General features: G+C 46.8%; 1 protein-coding gene across 11 annotated transcripts in view; it reads right to left on the reverse strand.

The window, feature by feature from the left end:
* FARS2 (phenylalanyl-tRNA synthetase 2, mitochondrial) overlaps nucleotides 1-15,614 on the reverse strand; it is a 304,681-nt gene that overhangs the window by 126,730 nt on the left and 162,337 nt on the right. For all 11 annotated transcript variants that reach the window (XM_061398944.1, XM_061398945.1, XM_061398946.1 and 8 more), the window contains one exon: nucleotides 14,440-14,600. In XM_061398944.1, coding sequence (XP_061254928.1) covers nucleotides 14,440-14,600 — 161 coding nt within the window. The remainder of the gene's footprint in view (nucleotides 1-14,439; nucleotides 14,601-15,614) is intronic.

Here is a 15,614-nt window from a genome sequence, read left to right on the forward strand (position 1 = left end):
TTAAATAACAACAAGTGAGTGACATCACTCAGTCGTGTCCGACTCTGTGACCCCATGAACTGTATGTAGCCTACCACGCTCCTCCGTCCAGGGGATTTTCCAGGCAAGAGTACTGGAGTGGGTTGCCATTTCCTTCTCCAGAGGATCTTCCTGACCCAGGGATTGAACCCGGGTCTTCCGCATTATAGGCAGATGCTTTACTGTCTGAGCCACCAGGGAAGTCCATTAAACAACAAATATGGTAGGAAAAGAAGGGTTTATATACAGCACTTAACATGCTTGTTTGCTATTTAATCCACTCACAGTTACTGATACAATAGCTGGGACCTGCTGAACAATAAGGTATGTTGGGCACTGTGCTAAGGCCATGACAGGTATTTAAACTGATCGATATTCACGACAACACAGTCCCCTAATCCTGAGAAGACTCAGAGGTGGCAATGAGCGGTAGGGGACTCGTGCTAGACGGCCTCAGCCTTTTCCAGGGATAAAGCAGGACTATTTGTCAAAGGAGTGGTGGGGGGAGGCTGTGGGACAACCCAGGATCCCGAAGAGAGCACACGCATGTGAGGTGGGCCACCCAGGCCTGATACTTAGAGGCACGCTCAACATGGAACTGTGTTCTGTCAGCAAAGAGGCGAGTCTGGGGTTCATGCGGGATCAGGCCTGGCCGTGCAGGGTGCAGAAATGAGAGGGTCGGGAATGGGGGTGATGGTGAGAGTACAGGGGCAGGCTGGGCTTCCCGGAGCAAGAAGGACCGGTGTAGGTGGGGACAGCAGGCTAGACCTGAGACGGGGGGGAAGTGGGAGGCCCTGGCTTGGAGCCCCCTGAGCCGGAGCCACCAGCCAGCCTCCCCGGAGCTTCCCAACCATCGTCTGTGCTGTGACAGACCATGGTTCTCCACGCGCCTCACGACCCCTCCTTCTCTACAGGATCGGGCAATCCTTTCCATTAAATTATCTATTATTATTTAATAGGTAGGTAAGCCTATAGATTGTGATTCCTAGGTGGCTCAGTGGTAAAGAACTTGCCTGCCAATGCAGGAGACACGGGTTTGATCTCTGGGTGGGGAAGATCCCCTGGAGGAGGGCATGGCAACCCACTCCAGTATTCTTGCCCGGAGAATCCCATGAACAGAGGAGCCTGTGGGCCACAGTCCCTGTGGTCACAAAGAGTCAGATACGACTGAGTGACCGAGCACACACAAGCATGTAAGTCATTTTTGAAATGCAGGTATCATGCCCCTATGTCGCGATCAAGGCATGAATGAAGTCAGACCAAAAGGAAACCGGCCTGTGTCTCGATGGCTGCAGGCCCACCACGCAGGGGTCCACCCATTCCTACGGCCCTCCCTCTGATCACAATCAACTAATTAGTCAAGAAATCACGTTCGAGGCTCCACCTCATTTGCTGGGTGCCCGAGTTCAATCTACACACTAATGGGTGTGTTTCTGCCTTTAACAGATGCAGTGCGTGCACTCTCTGGCGCGGAGCTGGGCATGCACAGTGGCAGGGCCACTGCAGATGCCCGGCCTGGTGCCAGGAGCCTGTCGGTCACCTTTCTCGCTCCCGTTCTAGACTCTATTAAATACTCAGGTGCTCTCTTCTGCAGTCTCGTTGAAGCTCCACACCCAGAGATGTGTTTTTTTCCGAGGGTGAACCAACCGAGTAATGAGGTGTGTTTTTCCATTCTCTTTTTTTTTCTTTCAAAAGGTTAAATGGCACAGTGCAATTTTCTGTGAAGCAGGTGTGCAGCTAACAAGGTGATAATTGGAAAACTGGGTGAAAAGGAAAAATCCTATAAAATTATAAACCTGCAGTATCTGGGAAAGAGGGTAACTGAATTACCTCTGGAAGATGAAGAAGCTATGGTAATACAATGCTAAAGATGCAAACTGGAGTCCACAGGAGTGAAAAAAGGAGACGCAGGGGCTGTTAACGCTCCCCTGGGAGGCAGGGGGCACACCGTAACACTCAGGATTGCTGAAGATTTAAACAGATGGTGCAAGCCAACCTTCAGGACCACCTCTCTTCTCATGTCCTCACACTTCCAACAAGATAAACACTTTAGGAAGATCTTCCAAATATTCAAATGTGGATAGCATTTACTAGAATATTTGAGTTTAATTTTTTTTTCTCCCATTTTTCAGTCGTGGTCAGGGAAAAAAACACATTTTTTTCTCCTTAGGATACAGAAATGTTCCAGAAGAGATCTCCAAAACCTTCCAACAACTGTGATTTCCTGCCCCTTCCCCATTTTTGTAATGATGTAACATTAGCTTTCGGTGATGACCCACGTTTATATGAAACTGTTCTCAAGCAAGGTCCAAGAGCCTGAAGCATCTTCAGAGTGACGTCAGCAGTGCCCCAGCTGAGCAGACACTGAAGGAGGACGGCTGTCTGGCCCTGTGGGCCCTCTTCATCCCGCCTCCTTGTTAGTGTGGTCCTCTGGCCAGGAGGAAGCTTCATCTGAGTCTTATTCCCCCGCACCAGCGCTGGACTCGCTCACCAGCCACATTTGCTGGTGACGACATGCCCGCCCCACCTCACCCTGCCCTGGACCATCCACCCTCTGAGAACTCAGCCCCGATTCACCCTCCCCAATAAACACCGGCTCGCAACTTCTCCTCCTTCCTGCCTCAGCCTGAGCGGTCACCTGGATACAGCCATACCTGCTACCATCCCTGAGGACCTGTCTGTGCCAATTAACAAAACAATGGTAAAGACGACGCCAACAAAAAAGCAGAGCTTGAAAGGGGACATTAGTGAATCCTGAGTTCAAATGTTTCCACTCAGGTAAATTCTCCAGTTCTGGTTTTTTTCTCCTGTGTTCCATCCACTGAGCTCTAAAGGCCAGACACCTGGGGATCACTCTCTTTCTCCTGTATCTTTACCTAAAGTGTGTGAACACCCCGTGTGCCCAGGTCAGCAGAAGTCTGCTTGTGTAGCTATAAGGACAGTGAACAGAGCCCCTCAACTCTCAAGGGGCGTGAATCTCAATTCAGATGAAAAACCACACAGGCACCCCACGTGGTCACCCCAAAGCCCTTCAGTTCTGGCTCCTAAAACGTGTCGAGCCCGAACCTGACCTTCTAGTCTCTCCACTGCTGCCCCCTCCCACTTGCCCCCGTTTCTTCCCCAGCCTGAGCCAGGGCTGGAGTGGACCCCTGGCCTCCTGGCTCCCACCCCTCCTTCAAGCTTCAGAACGGCGATCATGTAAAGTGGAAATACGATGATGATGGTTTATATACTGTTAGCTGCCTTCCAGAGAAAACTCAGCCTGCCCTCGTCCACACACTGCTCGATCTCAGAGCGCCCCCCCCCCCCCCCACGCCGGACAGACGGAGCAGAGCCACAGACGACAGCGGGGTCGTGCCTCCTGACGCCCCCCTGGTCAGAGGCCGGGCCCACCTTCCTCGGAGCCCCTCACTGTTCACGTGCCCCGAGCGCCCGCGCTGCCCCAGGATGGGGCCCACGCTGCACCCCTGGCGTCAGGCACAGTGCCCAGCGCGGAGGCGCAGGGGCCTCTCACCGCAGCGCTGATAACGTCCTCGTGCTGGGGAAATCCTGCCCGTTTCCCGCGCTCCATCCGCGGTCTCAGCCCCCAGCAGGCAGATGCTGCCCACTGCGGCCGCAGGCAGCCCGCGAGGCGCCGCTTCCTCCTCGCTTCCGGACGACCTACCTCGGATGAAAACCGCGTGTGAAAAGAGGGACACGCAGAGAGAAAACGTCACAAAGGAAGAGACCGCAGAGAGGCGGGGACAGCGAGGCGGAGGGAAGGGCCGACGCCACCACGGCGGCTCAGAAGCCACGCGAGGCTCCTCCACGGCCGCGGCCAACACAGGGCCGCCGAGTGCCCGGGGGACGGAGTGGGGCGGGCGCCGGGGGCGAACCGCCGCCCTCACACCAGAGGCAGGGGCAGCCACTCGGGACGGTGTGGGGGAACCTGCCCCCGAGGCTCCACCACCAAGAAGTCATTTCAAGAGGAAAGGGTCTGCATAGACAGGGGCTGGGTCCCCTTCCGCAAAGCCCTGCTACCATCTTCTCGTGGCTCCTCGGGATCTCAGAATCCAGACTCGGTTTCAGGGGATTTCAACCACCTGGCGGGACTTCTCTGAGGTAGGGCCCAGGAGCCGTCATAATCTCTTCCACAACAGACACTCCCCCAACCCCTACCCCCCGGGGCAAAATTAAGTCCAAACAAATGCCAGGAGGAGCCGTGCTGTCAGGGGTGGGCGGAGGAGATAAAGAAATCTAACCATCACAGTGATCTCTTCAAGAAAATTAGAGATACCAAGGGAACATTTCAAAATGTTGGGCTCGATGGGCTCAACAAGTGTTGGGCAAAGATGGACTCGATAAAGGACAGAAATGGTATGGACTTAACAGAAGCAGAAGATATTAAGAACAGATGGCAAGAATACACAGAACTGTACAAAACTGGTCTTCACGACCAAGATAATCACGATGGTGTGATCACTCACCTAGAGCCAGACATCCTGGAATGGGAAGTCAAGTGGGCTTTAGAAAGCATCACTATGAATAAAGCTAGTGGAGGTGATGGAATTCCAGTGGAGCTATTTCAAATCGTGAAAGATGATGCTGTGAAATATGCCAGCAAATTTGGAAAACTCAGCAGTGGCCACAGGACTGGAAAAGGTCAGTTTTCATGCCAATCCCAAAGAAAGGCAATGCCAAAGAATGCTCAAACTACCGCACAATTGCACTCATCTCACACGCTAGTAAAGTAATGCTTAAACTTCTCCAAGCCAGGCTTCAGCAATACGTGAACTGTGAACTTCCGGATGTTCAAGCTGGTTTTAGAAAAGGCAGAGGAACCAGAGATCAAATTGCCAACATCTGCTGGATCATCAAAAAAGCAAGAGAGTTCCAGAAAAACATCTATTTCTGCTTTACTGACTATGCCAAAGCCTTTGACTGTGTGGATCACAATAAACTGTGGAAAATTCTAAAAGAGATGGGAATACCAGACCACCTGACCTGCCTCTTGAGAAACCTATATGCAGGTCAGGAAGCAACAGTTAGAACTGGACATGGAACAACAGACTGGTTCCAAATAGGAAAAGGAGTATGTCAAGGCTGTATATTGTCACCCTGCTTATTTAACTTCTATGCAGAGTATATCATGAGAAATGCTGGGCTGGAAGAAGCACAAGCTGGAATCAAGATTGCCAGGAGAAATATCAATAACCTCAGATATGCAGATGACACCACCCTTATGGCAGAAAACGAAGAGGAACTAAAAAGCCTCTTGATGAAAGTAAAAGAGGAGAGTGAAAAAGTTGGCTTAAAGCTCAACATTCAGAAAACGAAGATCATGGCATCTGGTCCCATCACTCATGGGAAATAGATGGGAAAACAGTGGAAACAGTGTCAGACTTTACTTTTTTGAGCTCCAAAATCACTGCAGATGGTGACTGCAGCCATGAAATTAAAAGACACTTACTCCTTGGAAGGAAAGTTATGACCAACCTAGATAGCATATTCAAAAGCAGAGACGTTACTTTGCCAACAAATGTCCGTCTAGTCAAGGCCATGGTTTTTCCGGTGGTCATGTATAGATGTGAGAGTTGGACTGTAAAGAAAGCTGAGTGCCGAAGAATTGATGCTTTTGAAGTGTGGTGTTGGAGAAGACGCTTGAGAGTCCCTTGGACTGCAAGGAGATCCAACCAGTCCATTCTAAAGGAGATCAGTCCTGGGTGTTCATTGGAAGGACTGATGTTGAAGCTGAAACTCCAATACTTTGGCCACCTCATGCAAAGAGTTGACTCACTAGAAAAGACTCTGATCCTGGGAAGGATTACGGGCAGGAGGAGAAGGCGACGACAGAGGATGTGATGGCTGGATGGCATCACCGATTCGATGGACGTGAGTTTGAGTGAACTCCGGGAGATGGTGATGGACAGGGAGGCCTGAAAGTTAAGTCGCTCAGTCATGTCCGACTCTTTGCAACCTCCTGGACTGTAGCCTACCAGGCTCCTCTGTCCATTGGATTCTCCAGGCAAGAATACTGGAGTGGGTTGCCATTTCCTTCTCCAGGGGATCTTCCTGACCCAGGGATTGAACCTGGGTCTCCCGCACTGGAGGCAAACGCTTTAACCTCTGAGCCACCAGGGAAGTCAAGGACAGGGAGGCCTGGCGTGCTGTGATTCATGGGGTCGCAAAGAGTCTGACACGACTGAGCGACTGAACTGAACTGAACCATCACAGTCACCCATAGCAGACTGTGGCCGGACCTCGAGAATGGCCGGCAGCTCTTTCGTCACCAAGGCCGGGACTGAGTGACCAGCAGCCCTTGGGAGACTGGCTTAAGACAAAAGAAATGGTCAACAGGTACGTGGAAAGATGCTGAACATCACAGATCATTAAGGAAACGCATCAAAACACAATGAGATATAACTTCACGCTTACTGGGATGGCTACTATATTAAAAAAGACAGAAGATAATAATTTTTGGCAAACAAGGGAAATTGGAACTGTGCTCTGTCAGTGGCAATGTAACATGGTGCAGCCGTGGTGGGAAGCAGTGTGACAGTCCATCAAAAGACCTGAAAAGAGAATTAGTCTATGATCCAGCAATCCCACGTCTGGGGAAGAGTTCCCAAGAGAATTGAAAGTGGGGTCTTGAGGAGATAACTATATCCCTATGTTTATAGTGGGATTGTTTCACAACAGTCAAAGGGTAGGGGGCAGCTCAAGTGTCCAACCACAGATGAAGGAATAAGCAAAACACGTCACAAAAAGATGCACACAGATGAACTCCCTACAGTGATCAATTCAAAGAGAAAGGAAATGAAGTGGGTTCCAAGGCCTGTGAGGTAGGGGGTTGTTGTTGTTATTCGCTCAGTCGTGTCTGACTCTTTTGTGATCACCTGGACTGCAGCCGGCCAGGCTCCTCTGTCCATGGGATTTTCCAGGCAAGAATACTGGAGTGGGTTGCCATTCCCTTCTCCAGGGGATCTTCCCAACCATGGGATTGAACCATGGGATCTCCTGCATTGGCAGGCAGGTTCTTTACCATCTGAGTCCCCGGGGAAGCCCTCAAAATATACTAAAGTGTTTGTAAATTTTAAGTCATTTATGATAAAAACTCTTAGCAAACTAGAAATAGAAGGAAATATCCCTAATTTGATTTAAAAAAAAAAAAAAGCTTTACAAAAAAAACCTACAGCAATCACTTTAAATAAATACTTATTCACAAACTTTCAAGATCAGACATTTAATTAGGCTTTAATTTTACATCATCACAGTTCATTTGGTGCAATCTCCCCAGTTCAGTCTACTCCAATAAGAATCAAAGGATCATTCAGGGCAAAGTGACTTTTTCAAAGTCAGTAGCTGATAAATTGCCTTTTCCACTTAGATCTGCAAACCCCTGCAATTCGTTTTTGAATAATTAGGAGTCTGGGGTCGAATTTCATTTTTTTTCCCATATGGATTCTCAATTATCCGTGCTTGGTTTGCACAGACGTCGCCTCCTCCTGTGGGTTCTATAGTGCAGGCCATGTCAGGAGGCCAGAAATAATACAAAGCTGTGTTTCTGGGCTCCCGACTGCCTTTCACAGGCCTCTGTGTCTGCCTTGGCTTGGGTCCACACTCTTACAATTACTGTAAAAAAGACTTGACATCAGAGAAGCAAGTCCTTCAGCTTAGTTATTTGGCTGTTTTGGATTCTCTGCATTGCAATACACATTGTAGAATATGCTCATCAAATTCCTCATTAAATCTCCCTGAATTTCTACTTCTTTATTTAAAATTTAGTTTTTAAATTTTCTATAGAACAATAACTGATTGACAATGTTGCATTAGTTCCAGGTGGTGAATTTCTATTTTTTAGCTACTGTGGCTGTCCAGTGTCATTTTGAAGCAATCCTACAAACTTTATATATATATATATATGCAAACTGCAATAATAACCTGAGGATGGCAAACATCAAACCAAAGGCAGAGGTCACCTCTGGGGAAGAAAGCAGGAAGAGGGGTCCATCAGGGAGGCACGGGTGTGTCAAATACATTTCGAATGCTTTTCTTCTTTACAGGGATCTGTGGTAAATCCCAGCATATTTGCTGGGTGGAGGGTACACAGTTCTATGTTATTAAAAAGTCAAATCAGAAAAATAAATGTTTGTATGTTTAGAAGATTTCATAATTTTAAAAATGAATACAGATAAATATACCATAGCTACTTGCTCTTCATCCACTGATTAAACAAGAGTTCACACTCTGCCGAACGGACTCTACAAGGGTCATCTATTTATAATCCACTATCCTTGGTCATGAATTACAGTCTCTGATTGTAATTTATAAATCTCACAGGGAGGCCCTTGAGAAAATAAATTCTTCCCTCAAATGGAAAGAAAACATTTGATTCATTACTCAGCCAAGTGATGGAAGGAATAATTAAGCTATCCACGATATAAATGAATGCTTATGTTAACCATTCTTCATTTTTAAGATCACAAGATTATACATACAAAACGCCAACTGAAGTGCACAGTTGAAAAAAAAAAAAAAAAGCTGTGTGATAATGGAATCACAAAGTAATTCTCATTTCTCAGTCTAAATACAGGCTGACTTTAAGTTACAGATGAACCCAAATGCTTCCCTCATCCTCTGAATAACGGAGTTATTCAGTTACTCGGTTCAGCTCACCACTAACTGAAACTGTGAGGAGTTTTGTTTCTCCTTTCATTCAGGATGAGGCAAATTAGACATACACAACAACACGCTTACCTTTCATGACTAATAACGTAGCAACGTAAATTACTTCGGTTTTATTCGCTCCCCAGAACATTAATAAAAACCTTGAAATTTCCACCTGAACTGGCTCTGGTATTCCAATGATTGCTCCGAGAGGCGCATCCCAGGCTGAGCCCCTTGAGGTCGGCAGTCCAGCCTTTTCCCTGTGGCCACTGTAAGTTAACTCAGGTGCACGTGCCCGGGCAACCTGGATTTCTACACTGTTTGAAACAGAGAAAATCACATCCCATAGCCACATCCTGTCCACGCCTCCCATGCCACTGACGTAGGAAAACAGGCACAGCCAGGTCCAGGCAAGGGGAGCATTATGGCTTCCCAGGTGGCTCAGATGGTAGAGAGTCTGACTGCGGTGCAGGAAACCCAGGCTCGATCCCTGGGGCAGGAAGAGGCCCCAGAGAAGCAAATGGCAACCCACTCCAGTATTCTTGCCCTGGTGGGCTACAATCCATGCTTAAGGTAAGACTGCTGTTGATGCTGCTACTAAGTTGCTTCAGTCGTGTCCAACTCTGTGCGACCCCAAAGACGGCAGCCCACCAGGCTCCTCTGTCCCTGGGATTCTCCAGGCAAGAATACTGGAGTGGGTTGCCATTTCCTTCTTCAATGCATGAAAGTGAAAAGTGAAAAGTGAATGTGAAGTCGCTCAGTCCTGGTAGGACTGGGCCCCCCTTAATTTGGATTCCCCAGTGGTTCTAGTGGTAAAGAATCTGCCTGCAATGCAAGAGATTCAAAAGACGCAAGTTTGGTCCCTGGGTCAGGAAGACAGCCCCTGGAGGAGGAAATGACAGCCCACTCTGGTATTCTTCCCTGGAAAATCCCAAGGACAGAGGAGCCTGGCGGGCTGCAGTCCACGTGGTCACAACAGTCAGACGCGACTGAGCATGCACGCACCTGGTGGTGTCGACAAGCAGGAAGCTGTTGGGACAGCTTCGTTGGGTTAATGGCCAGAAAGTTGTAACAAGGATGTTGAACATGTGTACATATAAAGGTCACACAACGTAACTGTCCAATCTTTACCAGAAGACCTGAGGACCTCACTCTTACTGTTTTAAAAGTGCGTTAAATAAGGAAGAAATGTGTGGTGGCTGCCCTTTATTTTGCTTTCACAAAGATAAAAAGCAGTCATAAATCCACAAGCCTCTGACGACAGAGGCCCCGGGACAGACACAGGGTCACAATCCAACGGGACTCAACAGACCGAGGGTCCGTGAAACATCCTCACATCCAAGATGGGCAAAGCAAGGTGGAGGTGGAAACCGGGCAGGAAGGGCCAGGAGTCACGAGGGGACCGTGGCCGCCTCGCCCAGTGGCTGTGGAGGTCGGGACAGCAGGAGCACCAGTCAGCATGGACGAGATGCTCACTGCGATGAAGGCTTTACATAAATGCACCAGGACGGCTCCCATGGCAAACGGGTCCATCCTGCTCGCTGCATCTCTCCACGTCCAACTGTCAACAATGACTACAGGGCACAAACAAACGGTCCTGTGGCTGGTCATCTCCCCCAGCGCCTGTGATTTTCTATGACTTTCTTCTAGGATAAATATCCTCCTTCCTGCAGAAGAAAAATATTTATGTGCTTTTTTTGGGGAGGCGAGATGGAAAAAAATGCACAGGGAAACAGTGGGAAGAAAAATGAGTTCCACTAATTTCACCACAACACAATGAAGCTGATGGGATTCTCACAGCTGGATTTATCTGGGAAGAGAATGAGGAAACACCGCATAATCCTGCACTGAGTCTCTACCAGACAACATTTATGGTAATGACAGAGAAACCGGATCTAGGAACTATTCCAAGTCCCGGAGATTAGCAAGTAATCACAGGCTCAAGTCCTGATACAATTCTGAAGAGACGTGGAAGGATTCCGAGAATTAACTAGCAAAATAGGATTAAAAAAAGATGAAAATTTTGATCCCTGCCTACACTGGTCAGTATTAGCAAAACTCTACATTCACCTGTGTGCAGCCCTTCACTGCACTTCATATTACTTATAATTTTGTTGTTTAGTAGCTCAGTCATGTCCGACTCTTTTGCGACTCCATGGACTGTAGCCCGCCAGTCTCCTCTGTCCATGGGATTTCCCAGGCAAGAATACTGGAGTGGGTTGCCATTTCCTTCTCCAGGGGATCTCCCCAACCCAGGGGTGGAACCGTGTCTTCTGCACTGCAGGTGGATTCTTTATCACTGAGACATGGGGGAAGCCATCTCTTGATAAATCTGTCTCCTTTTCCAGATTGAAAACAGCTTGAAGTCAGAAACTGTCCATTTCATCTCATTGAATCCAGAGCGGTGCTTCGTCTAGGAAACAAGATTTTACCAGTTCAATACTAGGAGCTCCCTGGAGTCAGCTTTAGTGAAAATCCTAGCTCTGTGACTTGCTAGCAGAGTTCTTGGGGCTGAGTTCCTTGTTGGTTCCAAGGCTCAAGTTTCACTGTCTATACAATGGGCTAATAGACTTCACCCCCAGCAGATCCTGAAGAATGAGAGCTATGATACAGGCAAACTATCTGGTCCCAGGACTTGAACCCAGCACCCAAAAAATGACAAGTGTCATAAGGCACTAAATAAATTAATGCACAGACTACGGGGCCCTGAACCATGACCGTGGGAAAACACAAAATAAGGGGAAACGGCCAACCTTGGCCGGAAGAAACTCGCAGTCCTCCCACAGCAGTGCTCGCAGCTGATGCCTGGTACCCCAGGGAGACCAGCGACCGACTGATGGCTTCCCAGGAGTCTAACTACGACCGACCTCAGAGACGACGGGCAACAGGAGACCCACCTCTCACCATCACTGAATGGCTGGCATCGGCCAACGCTTTGTGCCTTCAGACTCAGCCTCACCATCGTTTATAATCATGTTACATGTTCTTCCTCAGACAGGCCAACGTCAGTAAGTGACAAAGGAGTCCCTATTTCCTTCATGTATAGACCCATGACCACTCCACACAAATGGTCAGAAACTGCTCACACTTTCATATTATCTATCTTTCTTACACCTAACGACAAAATCTCCTCTATTCTATCTGAAGCAAGCAATTTGCCATGATGGAAATGGAACAGATAAAGGTATATGCAGACCTTCCCTGGTGGTCCAGTGGCTAAGACTCTGCGCTCCCAAGCAAGGGGGGCCTGGGTTCAATCCCTGGTCAGGGAACAAGAGTCCACACACCACAGCTGAAGACCCCACGTGCCACAGCTAAGGCCGGGTGCGGCTAAATGAACAAACAATGCTTTGTTTAAAAAAGGAAAAGTGTATGTGATGGGCTGAACAACGACCCCCAAAGATGTCCACTTCCTCATCCGAGGAACCCGTGGATCTGTTACCTGACACTCCAAGACTACTTCACGGATGCGGCGAAGAAAACATCTTAGTGCGTGGAGATAAGCTTGTCGCAAGGGCCCTTGTGAGAAGAGACAAATGCGTGGAGGGAAGGCAGAGCGGCCACATAGGGAAGGAAAGGGAGGGACGTGGTGCGATGCCATCAGGGGTCAAGAATCAAGGTCTGCCTGGAAGCTGACCCAGGCAGGAGGAGGGGGTCCGCCCCGCTGCCCCTGAGCCTGAGCCTGGCAGACTGACTGAATTCCTGACCTCCGGGGCTGTAAAGTAAGAGAGATGTATGGGTTGAACCTGCTAGCTTTGTGGTAATTTGTAATGTTAGCCACGGGAAACTGACACAATATAGTCAATAGATACTAATTATAAGGGAGTCATTAGGAAGTAGCTCTCTGTGATCTATAATTCACAAAGCGTTTCACAGAGATCTACTGTCTCAGCTATCACATCCTAACTGCCCCACCCTCCTCTGACGGAAGTTAAGTTTCTTACACAAACGTAAGGAGACACAAAATCCAGTTCGACTCCTGGTCATGACAAAGGGATCTGGCTTCACTGCCCTCGCTGCCTGCCCGGGGAGAGCGTAAGGCTTCCTGAGGATATGTGTTGCCAACATTTAAAAACGAAGATGAGTAAAGAAGCAGCAAAATGTGACCCATAACTAAGAAGAAAAGAAGACTAAAAGGAGAACAACAGAGAACTGAAAGCTCGGAAATAACAGACCAAGACTTAAAAATCACCGTCATGAACAGGCTGAAGAATTTAAGGGAAACTGTACAAAATGGATGAAGAGATGGAGCATTTCATCAGTCATAAGGATGCAAGTAGAAACTGGAGAAATGATGAGTACAAAGTTGGAATGAAAACTCACTGGAGGGGCTTAGTGGTTACGTGGATGCAACAGAGAAGACGAGGAAACCCAAAGATAAGACGAGAAAAACTACCCACGATAAAGCACACAGTGGGGAAAAAGTCAACAATAAAAAGCACACCCTGGGCATCAGAGTTCTGTGGCACAAACCCAAATATGCTGATACACACGTAGTCACAGTCTGAAAGGCATAGAAAGAAAGAATTGTTGGAAGAGATGTGAAGCTTTTCAAAAAGGGTTGAAAAGCACTAATTCAACACACTGAAGCCCCAAGCAAGATAACAGATAGAAAGTCACACACAGGTCAACCCGCCAAAAACCAAAGTGAAAAGATAGAGGCAACGAAATGACACATTTTAAAGAGCTAAGAGGAAAAAATAGAGCATGCACAAATATTGGCAACCTGGACACCTATATCCATGGAAAATATTACTAATATAAAATAAAGATGAAACAAAGGCATTTCCAAACAAAAGCCGGGAAAATTCACGCTGCACTACGAGAAATGGTAAAGCAAGTCCTTCAGACTTACAGAAAATGATTACTGAAAAAAGTCATGAAGGGCAGTGAGGAACGGGAAGATGTCAAGAAAAATACAGTTTTAAATTTCTTTGAAGGACAATGGCTATTTGAAGCAAATAGAGCAATGTATTGTGGGATTATACTATACAGAGAAATAAAATATGACAGTAATAATACAAGAAAAAGAGTAAATAGAATCACAGTATTGTAACATTAAATGTTTCATGGAGTTGTAGTACTCTTTGGTTACTCATGGTAAAGTGTGATGAGTTAATTATGCCTACTGTAATCTAGAATAACCACTTAAAAATAATATAAAATTGAGAAACTAAACATCAATAGAGTAATAAAATATAATACAAACAACCCCCCGCACAAAACCTCAATTTCCAAATAAAGAAAAAGAACAGAAAAGGAAAATGGATAAGAATTAAAGATATAATAAAAATTAACCCCAAGAATATCCCATGTAATATATTGAGTGTAACAAAGAGTCAACACCCCAATTAAATATGGGTTTACAAAAGACCCAGCTGTTTACAAGAGACATGCTTTTAATATAAAGACAGAAACTGAAAATAAAATGATGAAAAAAATGCACATTTCAAACACTAATCATAAGAAAGTCAATGTGTCTAGATTAGCATAAAAAAAACCCAAAAAACTGAACTGTGAAAGTATCATCAGTGATAAAGATGGATATTTCATGAAAAACAGACATTAATGAACCCAAAGTTGGTTCCCTGCTTAGACTAACAGGCTTGATAAATCTCCTTTTATCAGTATATAATTTTAGAAGGTCCATGGATCTCGTATGTTTATGAATCTCTATTGAAAACACTTTCCAAGGTTGCATTACCTTTAAACTCACTGGTCCTCTTTACGGCTCGTGACCCGTCACTGTGCTCCCGGGACGCCCGCCGCACTCACCTGAAACGTCACCTTCTGGTTGATGTCCTGCACATGGAACTGCTTCAGGAAGCGCTCATCCTGACTCCAGAAGAGGCGGATGTCGGGGATGTCGTAGAGGATCATGGCCAGCCGCTCCAGCCCCAGCCCGAAGGCCCAGCCGATCCGGTCCTGAGCTCCAGCTGCAGTGGGGAGAGGAGACCAGAAAGAGGGTTTAACGGCACGAGGGGCCGCAGGTCCATCCCACTCCTGACACCCGGACAGGACCTCAGCGGGTGGCGACCAGAGGCAAGGTGCGTTTACACAGTGAATGTTTATCATGAGCTTATAAAAAATGTCTATCTGAAAATGAGTATGTACTATGATACCACTCTTCAATATAGGGACAAATAAGGGTTGTAATGTAAAAAAAAATAATAATGATAAAGTGTGATGTTCAAAGATTATAAGGTTAATAGTTTTAAAATATGTTTAAAACATGTTTCTGAACTGTCTTCGCAAATTAATAAAAGATAGGTGGAATATTAATGTTGCTCTGTGAGTTAGACTTTTTCCTTAATTATTAAATCCTTTATATTTTATTATAAAATTTTTAGATAAAGCCAACCATCTGAGCTCAGCACCCACAGCTGAAAGAGCAGTAGGTTTAGCGTATTTGAATCTATTTAACATGCAGCAGTTTTTAGTTCTTAGCTCTGCTTCTTTCATTCATTACCCTCCCCAGCTTCCTTACCCGCTGAAACTTTCCTAGAGCAAAATAAGAACGACATGCAGCCCCCAACGGTAGGTAAGAAAAAGAAGAACAATCTTATTATTCAGACAGGCAAAGAATATGAAGATGTGCACAAAAAGGGAGGAAAAAAATGATTGTTAAGCAAATGAAAAGTTTACTTAAGAAAAACAAAAGTGCACCAGATTACCATTTTTTACTTATTCGACTGGCAAAAATAAAAACATCTCATCGCATACTTGACACCAAAGCCAAGGGAAACCACGGCCTTTCATATGCTGAGAGCAGGCGCACGTGGGGGCTTTTCACCCCCAGACCCAAGGAGCATCACCCTGTTGCCGTCCTCGGAGTCACAGACACACCACTCTGCCGCTTTGACCACCAGGCTGCTTCCCACGCACAGGAAGCCACGGATGTATAAGGCTGTTTACTGGAGCATTGTTTATAACCAGACAGTAAACAACCC

The sequence above is a fragment of the Bos javanicus genome, chromosome 23 (genome assembly GCF_032452875.1).
Source record: "Bos javanicus breed banteng chromosome 23, ARS-OSU_banteng_1.0, whole genome shotgun sequence".
Lineage (NCBI taxonomy): Eukaryota > Metazoa > Chordata > Mammalia > Artiodactyla > Bovidae > Bos > Bos javanicus.